Source organism: Protomyctophum parallelum (genome assembly GCF_964188405.1).
Source record: "Protomyctophum parallelum genome assembly, chromosome: 1".
Taxonomy (NCBI): Eukaryota; Metazoa; Chordata; class Actinopteri; order Myctophiformes; family Myctophidae; genus Protomyctophum; species Protomyctophum parallelum.
In genome coordinates, this window is record NC_139697.1 from 20,542,193 (window position 1) to 20,564,174 (window position 21,982).

The window sequence follows — 21,982 nt, forward strand, 5'->3', positions numbered from 1 at the left end:
TCAAAGACATACCTGTATCTATTATTTACACTTTAGAACAGTCACAGCCTGAGATACAGTTTCATTGGAGGAGTTTTCAAAGTTTTTCCTAAACCAACACATAAAACAATTGCACATGGGCCCAGGGTTACACCACAACCCCACTATAGATGTAGGCCTATTGACATGACTTGGAACAAAATACCTAAACAGGAAGTGTTGTTTACAGTGAAACAATGATCACAGTAGTTCCTAATTTTACTTAATAAATTAAGTATCCTATTAAGGCACATAATTATATGCCTTATAGTGCAACTAAAATGTTTTTGTTGTTTTGGTGGAGAAAATTGTCAATTTAAACCATTACTTGTTTTTCCCGGATCAGTTGATTCACCTCCAATCTGTGAGCACAGTTTAGGCCTATTTCAAGAGACTGCTTAAGGGACTAATTTGAACAGTGCATAATTCATAATACATAGCTAAGATTGGAAAATACCTAAGATCTGAAGCTTTAAAAAAATATATATTATTGATTTAATACTTTAACAGTTTGCAACAGTTTGTACAGAGGTGGTTTACAATGAATGTTAAAGGGATAACACAAAAAGCTTAGTCGTTTAACTTGTTTACATTATGGTCCTGGGGGAAATGTAGGCTATTTTGTTAAGATGCACGCATGCAGATAAGAGATAACTATTGAACTTGGTTATGCTTGCAATTCCCAAAGTTAAAGGAATAATAGGTTGTTACTTGTTCATGTAAAGTAGACATTGATTGATTGAAGTATGTATTAACAGTTTGCAGAATTACACATTTCAAGCACAACTCAATACAAAAACTGTTAACTGTGAGTGGACGACACCATAAATAAAGCATTACACAAGTTGTTTACAAGAGGGTCCACCGTTTTCAATTCATCATATCATTTAGAGACGTACAAATAGACACTTCTATATAGCCATAGACAACAGAAGCGAGAAGTAAGTTTGATTTGTGCAATGGGCCCTTTTGCAGTGTCACAGACACAGACTGGCTGTGGCTACACTAGGCAGGCGTGAAGCGTCAGAAGTCCGTCGCGTCAGGTCTCACTTTAAATCCTTCCGGGGCTTTGGGCGGTTCCTAGAGGAGACGCACACGGAAGCCTATTTAAACGCCTGTAGTCCTCTATTTCTTCGTTAGCGAAGTGGGCGTGAGAGGGACGTTTGAGTGACAAGATGTTGACACAGACAAAGGCGCATTCTAATGTAGGCTATAAGTTGCTCTGTTGCTACTTCGCTGTCATGGCTGTTTAGACGACTGGTTAACGTACGTGCCTTTGGAACGGGGGACCCGGGTACGCCTCCCGGCCGAGGAGTTTTAAAACTAGTTTTGTTTTCGCCGACGACTTGCGGACGGACAACTTACATCTGACGCTCTCCTCCGCGCGGCGTCAGATGTAAGCTGCCGACAAGCGTGTGTCACCCGGCGGTGAGAAGGAGAAGGAGATTTTTGATTGATTGATTTAAATATTTATTAACAGTTTGCAGAATTACAATACATTTCAAGCACAAACTCAATACAAAGACTGCATGTTAACTGTGAGTGGACGAACCAATTAAGCATTACACTTGTTTACAACAGGGTCCACATTGTTCAATTCATCAAAACATTAAAGACGTACAAATAGACACTTCTATATAGTTAAAGAACAGAACAGGAATTCATCATAAAACAGTGTTCCCTGACCGGGAATCGAACCCGGGCCGCCGCGGTGAGAGCGCAGCACCTTAACCACTAGACCACCACGGAGATGGATAATGATGATGAGAAGGGCAGCACATGGTGAAGAGAACGGGCTATTTTATAAAGTATAAAAAAAAGTTATTTTCGATGTCATGGATCAGGGTTACAGTAAATGACAATGTAATTCAGCCAGGGGTGCCATGGATGAAAAGATTACAGGGGTGATCTGAAGCAAACATGAGAACCAATGCTTTACTTTATTTCTTCAGACGATTTTTCAATGTTTTGTTAACAATTTGGACATAATGTTACTTCGAGCAGTTCGAGCTGCCCACTGCCCAGATGTCTTCCTGTATCCCTTGACATGGCTTCACAATTCCCTCCCAGGGGGCGTTTGACAGCGTGAAAGAAGACAACTACAAGTATAACTCCTCCCAGTGGATGGGCTGCAGGCTGCATCTGTTCCATTGGCTAGTGCCTATCACTGCCGGGTGACACGCTTCATTTTCACGCTTGTGCGCGGCTTCCATTTGAGTCTGTCCGTCGCGTCCATTTGAGACTGTCCGTAGCGTCCGTCGGACGCGGAGGTGGAGCTTATTTTCCATCCACCAGCTGTCTAAAAAACCCACGAAGAAGAATACTTGAGCTTCAAGTTCACGCCTGCTGACGGCTAGATGTGCTCACAGGGACTATAGGACCACTGGACCAGAGCTGCAGTCGGTGTAGTAGTGTACTCCCTTTACAGCCGAGCAGACGCTGTGAGACACAGAGTGGTATTTCATTGGCTGGGACAGCTAACCAATCAGGTGGCTCCAGATTTGCTCCGTACTACTTGTGCTGGCTCGGCCTCAACGAGCTCATTCATTGGCTCTCCTTGTTCTCCCATTCTATATGAATCAGCCCGCGAGTTATGCGTCTTTTTCGCCATGTTTTCTCAATTAGGTGCAACCAAATATGTGAAATATGAAGCGCTGACTCACTTTGTAGCTGCTCTTAATGAGTGGATAGAGATCATATTTGTGCTGGCAGTATGAGGATAACTAAAATAGATTAATGCAAAAAGTGAGTAGGGTATTTCCAAAATCCACGTTTACTACATCAACAAATTGTGTTTTTTCATCAGTTTTGTAATTCGTTTTAACATTTTCATAAATAACAGTAGGCCTATACTGTTTATCTTTTGCTCAGCTGCAGATTTGTAGCTTTCTTTACACGTGGATGCCCGAAATGTTGAATTAGCGTAAACTTCATGGTATATATATGCTTATACAATTTAATAGAACTAATTTCATCCGGCGATATTAACCCCCGGAGCGACGTAAATAACGAAATGCAAGCTTAAAGGGTTTTCGCCTGAAAGGTGCACGCCTTTCTGTCCTTGATTGACGATTTAAATGTGAATATCCGAAGAGATAAAAAGCGATCAGTATGTTTGTGCGACACAGGGGCCTTGTTGCCTGTGCACATAGAAGACTCTGTGGCTCCCAGTGTGCAGCCAACACTGCGCAGGAGGAGTGAATGTATCGCTGAGGAATGTACAGAAAAAAGATCTCCCCGCCCCCCCAGACCCAGGACTCCTCCGTATAGCCAAGTTCCATAGGGTCAAAACTGACATAAAGTTTTGGGACAAGCAGCTTTGCGTGTGGAGAGAGCGTTCAGGCGGCTCAGCGGCTTTCATGAAAGGGAAGGGAGAACGGGCAAAAAGTCGGTCTGTTTTTACTTACCCTAAACCGAAGATATTTATAGGAAGCGGAAAAAAAACTATGTTTACGATTAATGTAGCTTAGCATATATTATATACACCAACGTTGTGTGTTATGTTGTTTAACTCCAGGCTGTAGTGTAGAATAGAACCATCTTGCCCCCCCTCCCCCTTTTAAGCAACACCCGCGCTATACTTTGATTCGAACTAAGGAACTCTTAAAAGTTTGGGTGAGATCCATTCCTTCATTTATTTCGTATCAGACGGATGGGATCGCAGTGTCTTTCACACTGTTAAAGTTGTATCCGGATCTATTGACACCGCCTTGGTCAGAATGTATGGAACATTGTCGTGGAACGCCATGTTGAATAGAAATGTTAAGACCAACACCACAAAACTTTCGTGCACGTTGCCATTATATCGATGTAATTAATAAGACGCTGTTATTAAGGTTTTATAGCTACAGTAACTGATTGTATAGGCCTACACAACCTGCCTTATGAGTAATCAGATTATTTGATAAACTTATCACATATTCTTCTACTCCAGATTCCCTTTATGCAGGACAGGCACCCCCACATCTCATTATAAAATGGCGGGTTTGTGCCCTCTGAAAACATGCAAGGAATAGGCTTTTTGTTTTTTGTAGGCCTAGTATAGGCTAAATAAAGACTAAATGGTGACTGGGAAATTGTTAAAATGGTAATGAATTGTTGCTGTTTATTGTAAAAGAGGCAATCCACAAAGACAGATTGATATGGTTGATTTCTTGGGCTCTGTTTTGTTGTGAATTGCTCATATAATCAGGACCAAGCAAATATTGAAATATAAATGTGAAGAAATTAAGAACTATATTTTTTGTGTGAGTGTTTTGTGTGTGTATATAGATAGATAGATAGATAAGATAGACAGATAGTTAGTAGGGCCCTGCCATGCCTATAAATACCTCACTTGACTCTCAGTATCCATTTACAGTAGGCCTGACCACATGTATTTCTTAAAATGACATTAAATACTTGTTTGCAAACTCCACCTGTTTACCAACTATATAGGCTATGTTTACCTATTCTGGATTTGAACATTTGTGTAAAATGAAGCAATTGTATTAATCATTATCACTGTAATTTGTTATTTTATATATTTTAGTAGAATGAGTTAGATAAAACGTCTATTCAAATCTAGCCTAAACATGGATCTTTTCACATGTGGTCACGTATACATAAGCCTATATTTGCTGTCTTTGTCACACATTCAAGTCGTTGCCTAAATATAATGGTCTCTTATAGCATGTAAGCCTATACCGGACAAAGTTTTGTTCCCTTCTTGCCGTTTGTTAACTTCATGTAATACAATTTATTGATTGGTTGCTGTATCCGAGATCAGGCTGGTTTTTGACAATTCAAAAGTAGGCTAATGTATTTTTATTTTTTGTAAAGTTTTTTGTTTTGCCATGGGTGCATTGATGATTTATAGAAAAGGGGCGAAACATGATTAGTTGTGCTTCCAAGTTTGAATTCTTAGCTACTGGCTAGCCTATGTTTGTTTACCAAAAAAATGCATGATTACTGAATATGGAGAAGGCTGAATATTTAGGTATATTTCAGGTATAAACGTTTCAACAAGTTGTTAGTGACATGGTCCTGGTTTAGTAAATACACCCAGCTAACATTGATTTAACCTCTGTCCCCTTCATATGGCAATACTTTTATTTTATTATAGAATTATAAATGTAAGATGTATGCATTTGAGAGGTTTCCTAAATCTGCACAGTTGAAGTGATGTCCAATGCATAACAAGGACCTGTCTGTGGATTTCTATTTACTGAAATGTAAATATCCTCATCTTCAGAGTAGAATTGTTTTCATATTGCATTTGGATACATATTGTATGAATGATGTCTTTAAGGTCTTAAATGTTTTGTGTAAAGCACTTTTAAGTGCCTTGTTTGAAATGTGCTATACAAATAAATATGTGTATTGAAAGGAGAAAATAACTCACTTGTTCCCTCATTAAATACTAAATTGTAATTTCCTTTCATCATTATGAACATCTCACAACAATGGTTTGGTCAAAATATTCCAAATACTTCAAGATATAAAAGGATATACCCCAAAATATGTCCATTTCATGTGGTTTGTAACTGTTAAGAGGTTTCCTGGGATATGATCACTATCGGCACATCATGCAAACTTCTATCTGATTAGTTAATTAGCACATTCCACAGTCTTGGCCAGGCTTTCAGTCTTTGGATTCCATCAAGTATCGACTCAAAGAGCATGTTGTCACTTGTTAACTTTCACACACTGTCCTGTGGTTTAATACTCCTCACAGAGTTCACAACCAAATCCAGAGTGTTCCTTTAACTCTGGGAGATACATGTCAATTGTTACACTTTCAGAGTTGAATTAACACAACATTTCTGTGTAAGGTATCAGAGGGTTGTAGGGTATGTGTGGTGTAAATCAATTTGGATTGTCTTTAACCTTTTCTGTTTCATGTAACCTGGCCCTAACATCTTTTACAAAAATCACTGTCATAGAACAGTTACGAAGAAAGAACCATGATGATGTTGTATTTGCCACGCCTGTGGACATGTGACATTTGATTTTTCTCCGTTCCCAAACAATGTCTGGAAGCCAAGCTCCAAGTTGTATACACAAGATTCTTCTGATAATCCAATCCACAGATGACCCGTCACCCCTTCCACCAAGGAGGGCTCAAAAGTGTTTAACATTAACATCAATGTCAGTGCATTTGGGTGTACATCTATGCACCTGTTCTCTACCATGACAATAACGGATCACAGATCAGGGCAGTGGATCACAAACATTTTCATGTCAAGGACCCCCAAATTGATATGTATTTGGCACGGACCCCAATCTAAAAAGACTTTGTACCAGGGACCCCTATAAGTGAAATTGTGTGCCTCAATTCGTCAAGGTTTTTCAGAAATAGCAGATTTAACAAGCATCAACATGAGCTTTGTAGAAGGGCAAATACATCTTTAGTGAATAAACTAATACTAATTTGCCTGGGGACACCCTGGAAGTCCCTCAAGGACCCCTGGGGGGTCCCCACTGGCCAGCACTCCTTGATCAGAGGGTGCCCAATGAAAATGTTTTGCCATTCCCATTTCACTTCTTGTTGCCCATGTTCTTTACAGATGTTAGTATATTCCACATACATTATGTTAAGGTTATGCTTGTTTTTATATACCGTCTGCTAGCTAGCCCACACACTCTAAAAATGTTATTTAGATAGCATGTTGTTTAGACAGGTGCTACACAGCCTAGGTTTGGCGTTTGGTAGTTACTTTGTAGCGCTTAATTGTTTTCTTTTGACTCAGTTTAGTATTTACAGTACATGACCATTCACTCTGTCGTTTGTTTGACTTTAGTTCATGCAAAAAGTTTACAAAAGCACGTATCTCCAAAAGATAGAATCTCAGGTGCTGGACAAAACATGTTAAAATGGAAACATAAGAGTCCACACACTGCATCATGCTTCCATGTATTGAATCTTCAGTTACCAACAAGGTGATGTTTCATGAAGCACCGGTGGCAAGTATGTAATTGTATTCACTATGGGAGTGTGATCCAGTGCGATGACTCTATTGTTCTATATTCATGTCATTTGCGCACTTTGTAAGTCACTCTTGATAATATGATTGATTGAAAATGTTATTTCAGTATTCAGAATGGGGGTACATCTCAAACGAAAGCACAAGTCCGTACGAAAACTGTCACTGTGTGGACGATCCGTGATTAGGCATTACATTTATTTGCAACAGGGTCCAACATTTTCAATTAATCAGAACAGATACTGCTACAAATGCCTAAATTGAAATTGTAGGCCACTCATTCCTCACTCTCAGAATAAAACATAATGGGAACATGACTCATGAGGGTGACTGAGGTTCACTAGTTGTAAATGTGTGCAACATGCACACAAATAAATCCATGTTTCAGCGTATATATATATATATATATCCCATTTTGGGTGGGAACCCCTTTTGGTATTAGCATTATGTTATGCTTTAGCTATTGAAAAATAACAGATCTACAAGCTCATAGCGCGCCACAGAGTGGCGCGCTATGAGCTTGTAGGTCTATTTTTGAAAAATCGACTGACATAGAAACATAGCTTTTTCAGAAATGGGATATATATACTACGTGGCTGCAGAATCTATTGAGCAAGAAAGAACTCATACTTTGACCTTTGAATCATGCCAACGTGCAGCTGCTTACCGTGGAACCTATAGAATTATCTCAGTCAGTGTGAATGAATGCATAACTCGAGAGGGGCCCCTGGATATGTCAGCAGTGATTATTAACCTCATCATGGTGAAGCGCCTTACTATTAGGGCTAAGGTCAATAGATGAAAAGCTCCCCGATAGCTTCAGCATAGGTTTTCTTTTTGACTTTTATTAGCCACTCAAGACTTTCAGGATTTCGTTCAGTGCTAAGATTTGAAAATAACTCACAGCAATAGATAGAACCAAGTTAACTTAAACCACAATAACCCTATCATCTCTATTCTGGGGGGCGAACACTGAACTGAAATAGCAGGTCATTGAAACACGTGAGCTTGTAGATTTGTCTTTTTTTGACAAAGTGTCTTGGTGTAGAGAGAGAAAACGAGGGGGCATGCTAGACCCTCTGGGCTCCCGTCAAGGAAGTATATATATATATATAGGGTTAAAAGTGGTTAGTTGATTGGATTATTCAGTGTGAAGTTTTGGTCAACGCAAACATTGAGAAACTGATAACACTATCTTGTTCATGAGAAGGAGAGAGAAAAAGTCGGTACCCAAATGTAAACATGATAATAATGCCACTACTCTTGCAAGATATGTTAGTAATAATGTTAGGGTTGCGATTACGTGCATCATCATACCTCAATCATTTTTTATTTAAAGTCAACACAAGGAAACTGAGTTGTCTGTTTGGAACTGCTTTGTATCACTCCTATGTTAAACATAAAACGTAATGAACATAGAAATTCTAAGACCATATTATGTATCGGTTTGGACAAAGACTAAAAAAATAGACCAAATAAACACCTGGTAGTTTATTGTTGTTTACTTCCTTCCCCCCCCCCCCCCCCCCCCCCAACCTCCAATTGTAGACCAAAATGATTTGATTTGAACTTGATTATGTATCTAGATCTAGAACCTGGGCACAAGGTTGGGAGTAATACTGTTCTGTGAATTTGAGTGTCTTCTCCACTCAATTACATCTACAAAGCGAAGCGGAACTTCAATGTCATTCACATCCGAGGCAGAAAACAAGCACATTTTGGAGCTTTATAATACCATTTCTTTTATATTTCCACAATAAATAAACAATAAATTAATATTTTTATACACACAAGAAAATAAAAACCTCTGGATGCACTCAAATGCTGTATTAGACCATTGAATGTGTGACTTAAGACTAGAGCAGTGGTTCCCAAACGTTTTCATGTCAAGGACCCCCAAAATGAGACTCATTATCCGACCCGTGGACCCCCATTTGAAAAGATATGCCGGGACCCCCGTATGAGAAGGTTTCTATGGCTCTAGCAGTGATTTTCAACCATTTTCATTTCAAGGACCCCCAGTTTGATATGCAACAGGCTACAGACCCCCATTATATGGCATTTCTATCTCTGTAACACCAATTTATATTGTAAAATCAATGTTAATTTAACTCTTGAGAGTGTACAAATGGAACAAAACTATCATTTAGCTGGGGACCCCCTGGAACTCCCTCAAGGACCCCTAGGGGTCCCCGGACCCCACTTTGGGAACCACTGGACTAGAGTACGAGTACCACCACCAATCCACGGTAACTTTGTTTTACAGCTCACTTCTAATCAACTGGAATACCAGGGAACAAATTAATGTTCAATACTTGCAAATGAGACCCCACAGAGTTTTCATGTTCTCATCAACACTGACACAATAAAACGCTGTAAAATAAAGACTTACCCTTCTTCATGATGATCCTACAACATTCCTTGAGACCCAAGAAACACTTGCCTTGTCCTTCCTCCTTACAACCACTAGATAGATTAGCAATAGATTAAGAAACTGAAATACAAGAAATGGTAAGGACGACTGAAGGAAGCTTGAAGTGTCATTTGCCCTCACTCATTATGGATGTATAAAAAAAAACACCTACAAATGAAGACATATACAGCACGTAAACAAAGTATTTTCTTCCCTTTTTTGTGTCCTCGTTAAAGAGTTCTGGTGATATGGAGCTTTGCTAACTGAACACACTTTTAAACATTTCCCTCTGACATGCAGTTTGATGAAGACAAAATCAGCAGTGAAGGGAGAGCGATTCTTGAGGCGACGAGGCGAGGAAGAAGTTCAGTATCGTCCTGCAGAGAAGTCAAACAGAATTCACACTTGTGAGTCAGCAATGGCAAAATGGTGTTTAGAAAGGCACACCAGCAGATCAATTCAACGTTTTAAGTTAGTGATAGGAATGCAGATAGACCCAGTGTGCATCTTAATAATTAATATGCTTACTGTATATTAAATCTTTGCACTTACGCGGGACCGTGAACGAGACCTGTTGCGACTGTAGTAGGGTGAACGAGAGTGCCTGCGACTACAGAAACACAATAAATATGACACTTTCCGGACAGGGATCCACCGTTCCACCACATATATAAGAGATTGCTTCAATTATTCCCTCCCAAAACCTGACTAGTGAGTTGCATTTCCACAACATGTGACCCAGCGTGGCTGGCTGTCACATAAGGATATAAAAGTGTTTGTTTTTTTTTTTTTGTTTTTAAGAGGGGAGTGTTCTCTCCTGTCCATACCCTGGGTGGGGTTGGCGAAAAGGCCTTTCTGCGTGGAGTTTGCATGTTCTCCCCGCTGTCCCCTAGGGTAGGTACCCTCACAAAAAACATGCAGTAATCCTGGTCTCTAAACTGCCTCCCCCCGGCCAGCCAGGGCACCTGATGGAGGGGAAAAAGAACTGGTTGGAATAACGTGTTCCTTCCGCGCGCTACGTCCAACCAGGGAAACTCCCCCCTGTCAGGTGAAAAGAAGCGGCTTGGACTCCTCATGCGTCGCTGTCCCCAGGAGAATTTCCCATTTCAGTAGCCAAAACCAGCAGCTATACAGTCAGAGAAAGATATTATGTAATTCAATAACATATACCGTATGTAAATCCTATTCACAACATTGTTTGACAGGCACCTCCACCGGAAGAGACTGAAAAAAGGTATCGGAACATTTCAGAAATCCCCAGCCATGAACATGAAAACACTGATATTTGGTTATTAATAACCTATCAAAAAGGTTACATCCACGTTTGTTCCATCGCTGCTTTGATGCATTACTAGTTAATACTACTAGGTAACCCATTTCGACCTGAGAACTGATTCTACAAAATGTCTTCTAAATCCTCAGTTTTCTGAAAAACCTGATGTTTCGATATCTGTGGTGCTCAAACTGTATCATGTGGAGGACCCCCAGAAATATATGTAATTGGCCGCAGACCCCCATCTCAAAATATGTTGTTCCAGAGACCCCCCGGGTGGGAAAGAATATATTATTATATATATATATTATATTGCTGGGAAAGAATATATATTCAAAGATTTGCACACGTTTTCACGATAAAAAGAGAAAAGAAAACTAAATCTACAAGCTCATAGTGCAGCACTTAGATTTGCTATTTTCTATGTTAAGGTAAAGTTTAAAATAATGGTTAAAGTGGTTCAAAGCTACGAGGTGACACAGATGTGCCCTCACCTATACCTGTAGTCATACTCGTCGTATCTGTCGTAGCCAGCATCATAACCACGGTCATAGTAAGAGTCTCTGCTTCGTCAGCAACAACCAAGACTACTGTTCGGCAGCGGTGGCCGAACGGTTTGCGGAGCGGTCTTGATATCGGAAGGTCGCTAGTTCGTATCCCCGGACCGGAACGTTAAAATTACCACCGCTGAAGTACCCTAGAGCAAGGCATTGAACCCCTACCTTGAAATGTTCTATGAGCAGGGCCTGGCTGTAAACGAGTTCTTGAGCTTAGTCCAGTTACCCTGGGTAAACATAGTAACTTTGCTTTGCTTTGCTACACTTCCATCTTGTAGGTAGATCTCACAATTTCCCCACATGTCAAATCCAAAAGTTTGCTTTGTCAACCATGCAAATTAATGCAGGTACCCACACCAAAGACTTTGGTTTGGGGTATCTACAACTCACTTCCAGAAGAGCACTTTCTGGATCATTAATTAAGTCTGGAAGCGTACTCTGAGTCCTCCATTTGATGTTTTTTGCTCATGTCAGTCATGTGTTGAAATGACTTTGATAACCCGTTGAGACCCGAGACCTGATTCTGTCTTCTAAATCATGACAGTTTTCTGAAAAACCTATGTTTCTATGTCAGTGGTTCTCAAACTATTTCATGACAAGGACCCCAAAAATGTATTAATTAAATGTAATTGGCTGCCGACAACCAACTGAAAATATGTTGTTCCTGGGACCCCTCCATAGGAGCAATATTTTAGTTAAAAATGTTCACTGTGAAAGAATATATATTCAAAGATGCTATTTTCCAAAATAGCTGATCTGCAAGCTCGTAGCTGTAGATCTGCTATTTTTCAACAGCTAAAGTTTAAAATAATGGTTCAAGTGGTTAAAACGCCAAAGCAACACAGAAGCGTTCTTCTTTACTGTGTTGGTCGTCCCATATAGATTCCTGGTGTAGGTGTGTGGGCCCGCTTGGTGATGGAAAAGTCCACTCCGTCCAGCTCCATTCCATTGGCTCTCTCCATTGCCTGGCACGCAATTAGGGAAGAAGACACCAAGCTGCAAACAAAATGTCTTGATAAGGTGTGTGGTGTAAGGCTTACATTGTGAACAGTAAACCCCAGGGATGTCTCGCATTAGGGTCTAACATTAATGTGTTGCAATGCTGACATCTAGTGGCATGTTTTGGTGAGCACAGAAATGTAAAAAAAAAGAACCAATACATACATTTCATGTAATCAAGGATTTCGTCGACTAATACTATGACAAAAAATGTTGGTCGACTACCTTTTTTCACTGACGATGCGTGTAGAGTGTAAAGTCAGCCATTACGCCGGCATACGACGAAAACCAGACTAACACGAAAACATTCCAGGTGACTAAAATGAGACTAAAACTAAATGAAACCTATTCAAGAGACTATGACTAAAACTAAAATAAAAATTTGCTGTCAAACCCTATATACTTTGTTTCTCTCCGCACCAAATCTCTCTCTTCCAAAAAATTGCCTACCGGTATCCATAAACTCACGACTTGCATTGGGTGTGATGGATTTGTGCCATTTTCAAAGGATTCTAAATATTAATATGCTCTCTAAACGGCTCCCAACCTTTTTATACTGATGTACCACATAAGAAAATACTTTGGCTCTCCATGTACCACCTCAATAAATAACATTTATTATTTATTTATTTAGTTAAAATACAGGAGCCCTGTACCTGCCCTTTTTGTCCCATTCCTAAGCCAATAATGCGGCTGCTCTGACAAAACTCAGTCTAATCAGCACAACTGCAATTTCTAATGTGATTAATCCGTTCTCAAATCTTCTATTAACAGCTAGCTGTCATGCCCATTTCAGCACGGCTGGATAGCCCATTTCAACCAATTGCTTGCTCAGAAGAACCACCTGTAGTAATGTAAATATTTCATTCCACTTTTGTCTATTTTCTCCTTTTTTGGGGAGACTCCTCTGCATACGACCAGAGGGGGGCTCAAGTACCACCAGTGGTACACGACGTACCAGTGGTTGGGAACCTCTGCTCTACACAACACACTAAGTACACATGATTATTTACCCATTCAGGCCTGATTTTAAATAAATGTTTTCTAAATCATGACAATTTTCGGAAAGATCTGAGGCACATTTTAACGATTTCTCAAAAATAGCAGACCTACAAGTTCATAGCGCGCCACTCGGTGGCGCGCTATGAGCTTGTAGATCTGCTACTTTTCAATAGCTAAATTATAACAAAATGGGTTAAACCGTTATAAACTTTTATTACATTCACCATTTCTCCATACCTCCTTGGAATCGTCGATTCTCTCAAAATAGAAAAAGGCGAAGCCTCGGGACCGTCCGGTGCACTGGTCGTATACACCACGTTAACTGCCGCCAGCGGACCATAGCAGGAGAACACCGCTCTCAGATCACCATCTCCGTGGTATATAGGCTCAGGCCAAATACTCCTAGACAGTTGTTTGGGGTCGCCTGCAAGGACCAACAATAAGACTGTTCTCAGCGAGATCCATTTTAAATTACACCTCGTTTTGTGGTCAATTTTTGAGTGGTGCAACCACTCCAATGAACAGCAATGTCCGTTTCCCCTATGTGTGTGCCTATGTATGTGTTGGTTCATGAGCACCAGTATGACTATGACTACCGTACCAATAGGGGCGCTGTTGTGCCAGAAACAGAGAGAGAGAGAGATAGTATTATTTTACCACTCACGTCGCATGTGAGGGCTCTCAAATTCTGCCATCTTCCGCCATGGCTATTGCGCAGTGTTGATTTTGGCGACTAATACTGTGACAATTTCTTTTTGTCGATTACCTTATTTCCCTGAGTGAAATAAAATGGAAATGAAAACTAAGCTATGATGACTAAAACTAAGGCTAAATATATAGGCAATTTTGTTAACAAATAAAAACTAGACTAAAATGTTAGGAAGGGACTAGTGGACAAGAGATCCAGTATCCCAAGTCATTTTACACTTGGATGCATGCTGAAAATAGCAATCTACAAGCTCACAACGAGTTGCACACCGGCATATGAATATGAAGTGATATCTAAGACAATATACCAAATTCAACTGTTACAGTATTATTGTGAACACTTACAGTTCCTAGTATAATGGCATATTACTGAGAAGGTGTGGTGACACTATAAAGACAAACTATTAAATGCAAAGTGATTGTCAGCAACATTGCACTCAGACAGAAGCTATACTACTGTACGTTAGCCAGAGTTAGAACGCTGCTGAGAGAAGCTCTTAAAAGGACCACTTCAACCTTTTGCAACCAGATCTTATTTTAATTATGTTTGGGAGACAAGAAACACTTTCCTGGGGTTTTTTATGTGGGTGACGTGTGTTTTTAGATATTTTAGTATTTCAAAGTGTCTGTGAAGTCATGGACACTGGTCTCACTGCTGGATTTTACTGCAATCAACCTTGTGGAGAGGGAGAAGGGCTGTCTTAAGGCTCATACATAGTCTGGATTTTCGGTGGTTAGGTGTCCACCGAACTACAAATTGACGCCACGAGCCGCGGTGAAGAGCAAACCACCGCCACCGCTCCAGCCCTTCTCTCTGTTTTTACTCACCACCGCTCAACGTTATTTCAGCTCCGGTGGTCAGCTCACCACCAGAGCGGTGGTCACCTCACCACCGAAAATCCAGACTATGAATATGCCTTTACTGAGACAACACGTAGTCCAGGAAGGAAGTGAGACCAGTGTCCATGACCGCAGTAGCATGTCTGTCACTTTTCCCCAGAACCATTTAGAAATTTGAAACGCACTTTTGTTTCTATGTGAACAACCGCCATAGCTCTGTCTTTTCATAATCACAAGCAATCCCGTCGGATCAGCGGCCCTTCAGGAAGACCGGCCCATCGGTTTATTGCCGCGGACTCTGCATCAGCCTCAACAGCCTGGCTCGTGTTAACCCATTCAGGCCTGACGTCGAAATTTTAAATAAATGTTTTCTAAATCATGACAATTTTCTGAAAGATTTGAGGAACATTTGAACGATTTTTCAAAAATAGCAAACCTAGATTGTAGATCTGCTATTTTTCAATAGCTAAATTATAACATAATGTTTGAAACACCAAAAGGGGTTCCCACCCAGAATGGGTTAATAGGTCTGCCTCCTCGTCAATATATAATACGCCAAAGTGGTTTTGATCGATGCTTCGCGAGATACGCGGAGGAGATACGCGAGATGTGCATTCATAGATATGGATGAACAATGCATAGCAACAGGAAAGAGGGGGATATCGTGAGCTTGATTTATATAGGACAGTGGGTTTTCAACCAGTGGTCCTTGAGGAGGTTCCAGGTGGTCCCCAGCTATTAAAATGATGGGAGAGTTGGTGACCATATTAGGTCTTTGAAGGTGTAAAATGAAACCAAATGGACCCGTACAGGTCCATTTGGTTTCATTTTTTTACGCCGTCAAGAGTTAGATTATTGTTAAACATCTGGCATTACTTAATTTACAAGAAGTCTACGCAATTAGATAATGTAAAATAATTGTTTTGATCAGCGTTTCAATAACAAACAACATATACTTTAGTCTCAGGTCTAAGAGAGGTTGTATGTCATTAAATAGTGGTCCGTGGCTCAAATGCCAAATAAATAATGGGTCTTGAAATTAAACTGGTTGAAAACCACTGATATAAGAGAATGTAGAGAATAGAGCCGATGGGGTCCGATGCCGGTCCCGTTTGTGGTCCAAGACCACCACCAAATGTATTGAATTATATTTTGTCAAAAAGTGCAACATTTTATACTACATTAACATTTTGATAATTGTTTCTATTTGAGAATATTTAAGATATACACCTTAAACATATAAAACCTTTTATTTAAACACTTAAGCTCCACCATGAAAACTACACACTGATGTCATCAAACAAGTCAAATAATGGCCGATATGTCGACCAAATCGATATATCGGTCTGGCTCTATTAGAGGCAGGAAACTGACAGCAGCGAGAGAGAGAGAGAGAGAGAGAGAGAGACAGAGAGAGAGAGAGAGAGACATGCAAGGAATGAGATGAGTCAGATCCGAACCTGGGTCCTCACAAGGAGAATAATTCTTAGTGCACTAATTGGTTAATCTGACTCTGCCAGATGGCGGCAGTATTCCCCAGTTAGTTCCCTCCTTCTCCTGCCTGCATCTGGGATCTCTCAAGCAGAAACCATGAACCCGGAAGCAGCGGGACAAACATTTGATATCTCCAGAATAATTTCGAGTTGTAGTCTTGTTAGGTTGTGTTTACATTTGCGCTTTGGCTCAATATGTCATAAGTCTCGCGTTGATCCCGCCCCTAGCGGCCTCGTTCAGCCGCATATCGCTCCGGCCAGAATTGGACCGGAGTACATCGTCTCTGCCTGAGAGTTCCCAGACTCTCCCTGCTGGCAGAATGCAAATGTTGTCCAGCAGGGGGAGTGGTTTCACCAGGCTACTAATTGGTAGCGCCAACAGGAATCCCAAAATATTATTGGGATTATTAATTTAACACAATTTTGGCCTCGGACGTGCATACACGTCTTTTATATCAAAACCATGGGGTGCCTCGGACGTGTATAGCCTATACACGGCCAAGGCACCGGAACCGTTATGAACGCGTAAAGGACACAGTTGTGAACCGTAATTAATTGATATTAAAATAGGCGTCAGAAGGCGATCTCTGCACAGAGGGCGTCAAGAGGCGCAAATGGCGCCCAATGAGTTCAAATATGCTAATGGTCAGCGCACACTGGTAAGGTTGAGGAGAACCATACCAGTGTTCCAAGGTTATCGTGCTCACTCACCCTGCTCCCGGGGGGGCGGTGGCCGGTGGACATGGGGGATGTACTCTGGCTCCTCCTGCGGCCGTATTCTGGGCTGTAACAACGAGAGCGGGAGGTATTCCTGTGGGGAATGGGAGCACCGGTCAGGGCGCCGCAGAGAGAGAGAGACCTGGAAAAGAGACAGAATAGAGGGAAAGGGTTTAGACTAGAGAACGACGAGATTGAGAAATAAATAATACAACTTGTACGTTTTATTTTTGTAGAAGAGGCAGACAAATAGTGTATGCCGTTTGCTTTGATTGAATAATTGATTGAACATGCACTCCGCAATATGATTTGGGTGAGTTCTATTTAAAGTGTTAGTGTTGATTATCGTGTATTAATCTACCGTAATTATAGTTAACTAATACTATTACATTAAAAAGGATAAAGATGAAGCGAAAATAGACCTTTTTATAGTACAATAATGTTTCAAGTTTACACGTACAAACAAATTACACAATAATCAACACAAACACTTTGTTTTAGAACACACCCATAATCAAATCATATTACGGAGTGCATGTTCAATCAATTATTCCATCAAAGCAGACGGCATAAACAATATTAGTTTGCCTCTTCTACAAAAGTAAAAGTTACAAGTTACAGTTCTCTTGTATCATACCGTACTTGTATTATTTCCCACCATGGAGAGTAACCTCGCATCTGACCATCCAGCATTATATATCCACCTCGGAGGACAGTCAAGACGGGCAGTGTCGGTAGGCCAATCACAGGCCGGCGGGGCGTTACCATGCCTATGCTCAGACACAAACGAGATTCACGCTTCAACAGGAAGATAACATCTGGCCACGTAAGAGGAACAGGGATTTTGTAGAATGTAGGGAATATAAATACAAATTCAGGACATTGGGAAGTATAAATACAGTCTAGATCAGTGGTTCCCAAACTGGGGGTGGGGACCCAAATTATATACCATATATACATTTTGTTTTTGTTCTTTTGGGTTGGGGGGGGGGGGGGGGGGGTCGCGGCCCTTGATATATATACGTTGCCTACCTAGACTTTACCAGCTCAGTGGCCTTGTGGTTAGAGTGTCTGCCCTGAGACTGGGAGGTCGGGGTTCAATCCCCGGCCGGGTCATACCAAAAACTCTAAAAATGGGACCCAGTGCCTCCCTGCTTGACACTCAGCATCAAGGGTTGGATTGGGGGTAAGTCCCTGCGACATACTAGCGTCATGTCCAGGGGGTGTACTTGTACATCAAGCTGCCTCACGCTACAGAAACAGGAGATAGGCTCCTGCCCTCATAGCTCGGCAAGGCTACTTTACATAGACTTTGAACGTGAGCGGGATGGGGACTTGGATCGTTTAGATGCCCCGGTAGGGACTCTGAGAGCGGGACCTGCTCTCTGACGACACGAGCTGGACTCCCACGGTCCGATTTAGAAGGGGAGCAGGAGTCCTATAGCCACAGGAGCATGTTAACAACACTCTTATGGAAATACAGGCCAGGACACCAACAATATCACTCTCACACGCACACACACACACAGTGGGGGGAAAGGGTTAGTAGTACATCTAGCATTTAAATTAAGAAAACATCTTGGTTTACAGTGTCATTAATAGCCCTGTGTCAAAATGCAAAGATACTGCGCCTTTATGATGTTCATTTGACAGAAAGGGGAGAATGGTAAAGAACGGATACAAACGTAAATCATTAATTTACTTAACCTACGGACACATTGTTTCTTCCAGATTATTTAAAACGCTTACTGCCTTCCCTCAGGAATTCTATCCTTCTTCGTTCTTCTTTTTTCAGTTCACTTTCTGATTCCAGGTCTCTCTTCCCCTGAAAATTGGTTTAATTTTAAAGCCATTACAAATGCAAGAGCTTCGTCTGAAACCATTCTTCCGTCACCATTCTCCCCTCCTCCCACTTCTATGTTCTGCTTGTACATTTTTCATTATTTTATCTTGGATATATTCTTCCATATTCTTGGATAAAACGCTTCAAATTCTTCACGATCAATGTTAAACCTTAATGGAAAAAAGAACATTCAAACAAATTAAAGATCATGGGTTTGTAAATAAAAGGTTAAGATCTACAATTCATGTAATCGTAAACTAAAAGACAGGACAAATCTATATGGGTCAAAGTTGTCCATTATGTGCAAAGTGAATATGAATTAATGGTTGCATTGATTGTACACACAATATGACCAAAAGTCTGTGGACAACGAACCTTTCTGATTAGTTTTTTTTTTCTAAATTGGTGACCTTTGTTCCAGTGAATGGAAATCTTACAGCTACTGTACAGTGACGACATTCTAGTTTAGAAATTAGCCCTACTGCATGTGAGCTTCCAATTTTATGGCAACAGTTTTCCTGTTTCAGAATAACAGTCCGTTTGCCCTCTCTTTTTGAGTCCAAGGAACAGCAATGTCCCTTTGTCCGTCCCTATGTTTGGAGTACCAGATTGGTCTGATCTTTTCTCAGTGTATTGATTGATTGAAATATTTATTAACAGTTTGTAGAATTTACAGTATATTTTAAGCACAAACTCAATACAAAGACTGTTAACTGTGAGTGGACGACCCAATTAAGCATTACACTTGTTTACAACAGGGTCCACATTGTTCAATTCATCAAAGATGAATGGATTTTGGCCAGGCCTCGCCACTGGAAACTTGTCTAGAATAGTTTAGAATGTCAGTGTAGCAGCTGCTGCATTAAGACATCCTCATTTCATTGGAACAAAAATGGCACTAATTAAAAACATTCAAACACCACTGCATTATAACACTAATTAGGAGTCCTAATGCTAAAACAGAGAAGGAAGCGTGGCTTTTAAGAAGACACGTTAGAAAATTAATTATAGGTCTTAGCGTTGTGCGGCAACTTGTGCCATTAAAGCCAATTATAAAGATGTACGGGCCAAATCAACTGTGGAGAGAGACGCGGCTATGGTGAACAGCAATGGTGCTCCTTCGCGGTGGTGTTGTCTGGCGTGTCGTGTCGGTGAAGCCATTTCCATGGAGCTAAACCGCATTGCATTCGATTCCATGCAAAAGTTCAGCAAAACATGAATGTTTTAAAGGTTTGCAGGCAAACTGCACACTAAACGCGACCGACAACATGGAGTGGTGAATTTAATCTTCAATTTATTATTGACGATAATTGGTTGCGGTGCTCTGTGGTAATGTCGTACAGCCGCACAGCAGAAAAGCAATAGAGAATGTGAATGTTGTCGTGCTTACCCGTCCTTCATTATTTCCGTCCTCAGTGTCACTCATTTTACAAATATTCTGAGCGGTGAATAAATAGGAAAAATACAGTTTTAGGGAGGTTTCGGCACCCTTTTGTGTCCGCACAGTGCTTTAGCTAGAAGATGGCGAACGGCTAGACTCGAGAGGAGACCCAGCAGGTTTGTTTTTGTTATTATCGGACCGGTCCCATAGCCCAGGGGGACATTCATTTCACGCATGTGGATGGTAAGTTGTCAGGGCAACAGGGAGACAACAAGTCGCTAGCGTCAACGGTTGCCCGGCAACCAGTTGGCCACATCGCGACCGACCTCCCTCCCAAGCTATGGGATCTAACATCTGGAAGCCAAATCCCATGCCATTATAATGGATAAGAAAGATCATGAAGACATGAACAAAACTTTTTTTTTCTTGCGATTTAATTCACAGGTAGCCTTATTCACTGAACAATCCGCCTTCAAAAATAAAACAAATCAAGATGGAATAAAATGAAAATACTGGGACAATTATTTTCAATGAGCAGGCAAAGGTCATCCTTTGGACAAAGAAAGCTTTGTCACACATTAAATTCAGATTTTAAGGATGAGGTTTTATTGATTAAAACTACCAGCCTGCTTCAACATTTTCTGTTGAATAGCACCAGTCGTCACCGGTGGTAGAGACAAGTTTGTTATCCTATGAAAGTTGCCATCTCAACCACTGCCTAAAAAAGACGGGGGACAACAGCTTTCAAATCACTATATTGACATTTGATTTGATATTGTTTAGTAAGACTATCTTGTGTGTTCTGTTCCGTCTTTTGAGTATATTCGTGGTCTAATGGGAATAATCTAAATATTGGCTATGTGTTGGCAATGGCACAGTCCATGCAGGAAAAGCATGTTTTTCATTTAAGTAGTAAGAATATATATATATATATATATAATTTTTTTTTAAACAAAAACAGATATGGGTTAATTTGTCTGTTTTTGCCTTCTAATATAGAAATGTGTATGAACCTGTGGAAATAGCAGATTGGTTCAGGTCTAGTATCTACAGAGGGCCTGCAGCAAAGTTGTAGTCATGGATATGTTAGAGTCTGATATCATCACCTAAAATATCACAAAAGTCAAGGCTGGACGAGCGTCGAGCCTCCTACTATTTTTAGGAAATCCCCACTGGGTCACAGTGTAACGTGAACCCTGAACACATGGAAGCGATAGGTCAGATTTCGGCACTACGGAGCTACGGATCTATTCCAAATCCAAACACAACAGTTACCAAGATAAGACAAGGAACACAGACATCAGGTTGCAATTGAGACATATAGCAGACATCGACTGTATTCGTCTATGTAGTGGAAACAATTACCATGTTCTTGACAGAAAAGACGTAAAACCATCTTGCATCTGAAGTAAAAATACACTTAAACATCCTTCATTTGGAGTGCAAATAATATTCTTTGGGTCATTTCCGTACAGTTCAGTCATAAATTATCCATAGATTCTTTATCTCTATAAGCTAAAAGACAATGGTCCTCATTCACAAAACTCTTCTTATATTATTATATTTTACTGTATTCTTGCAAAGTAAAGACCAATGTCAGATTTGTGAAACGTGTGCACAGCCTTGATTTGTGTACATACAAAGATACAATGATGAATCCCACTTTGTTGTAAACTGGGTGCACACTTCACTGTGTGAATCATTTGCATAGTTCATTGCCCGTTTAACACCATAAAGGTGTCACGGGTCATGTGCAAAAAGAGGAAAGCCAAA

At 40.6% G+C, this 21,982-nt stretch overlaps 1 protein-coding gene across 1 annotated transcript; it reads right to left on the reverse strand.

Annotated features, from left to right (window-relative positions):
• Positions 1 to 1,041: 1,041 nt before the first annotated feature.
• On the reverse strand, positions 1,042 to 20,254 carry tra2a (transformer 2 alpha homolog; the record flags this gene model as incomplete). The annotated part of the gene is given in 12 exon segments (XM_083769967.1): positions 1,042 to 1,098; positions 9,949 to 10,006; positions 11,164 to 11,232; positions 12,088 to 12,191; positions 13,465 to 13,539; positions 13,542 to 13,592; positions 13,595 to 13,651; positions 16,980 to 17,127; positions 18,291 to 18,337; positions 18,339 to 18,381; positions 18,383 to 18,423; positions 20,219 to 20,254. Coding segments are annotated over 12 exon segments (786 nt in total).
• Positions 20,255 to 21,982: the final 1,728 nt, after the last annotated feature.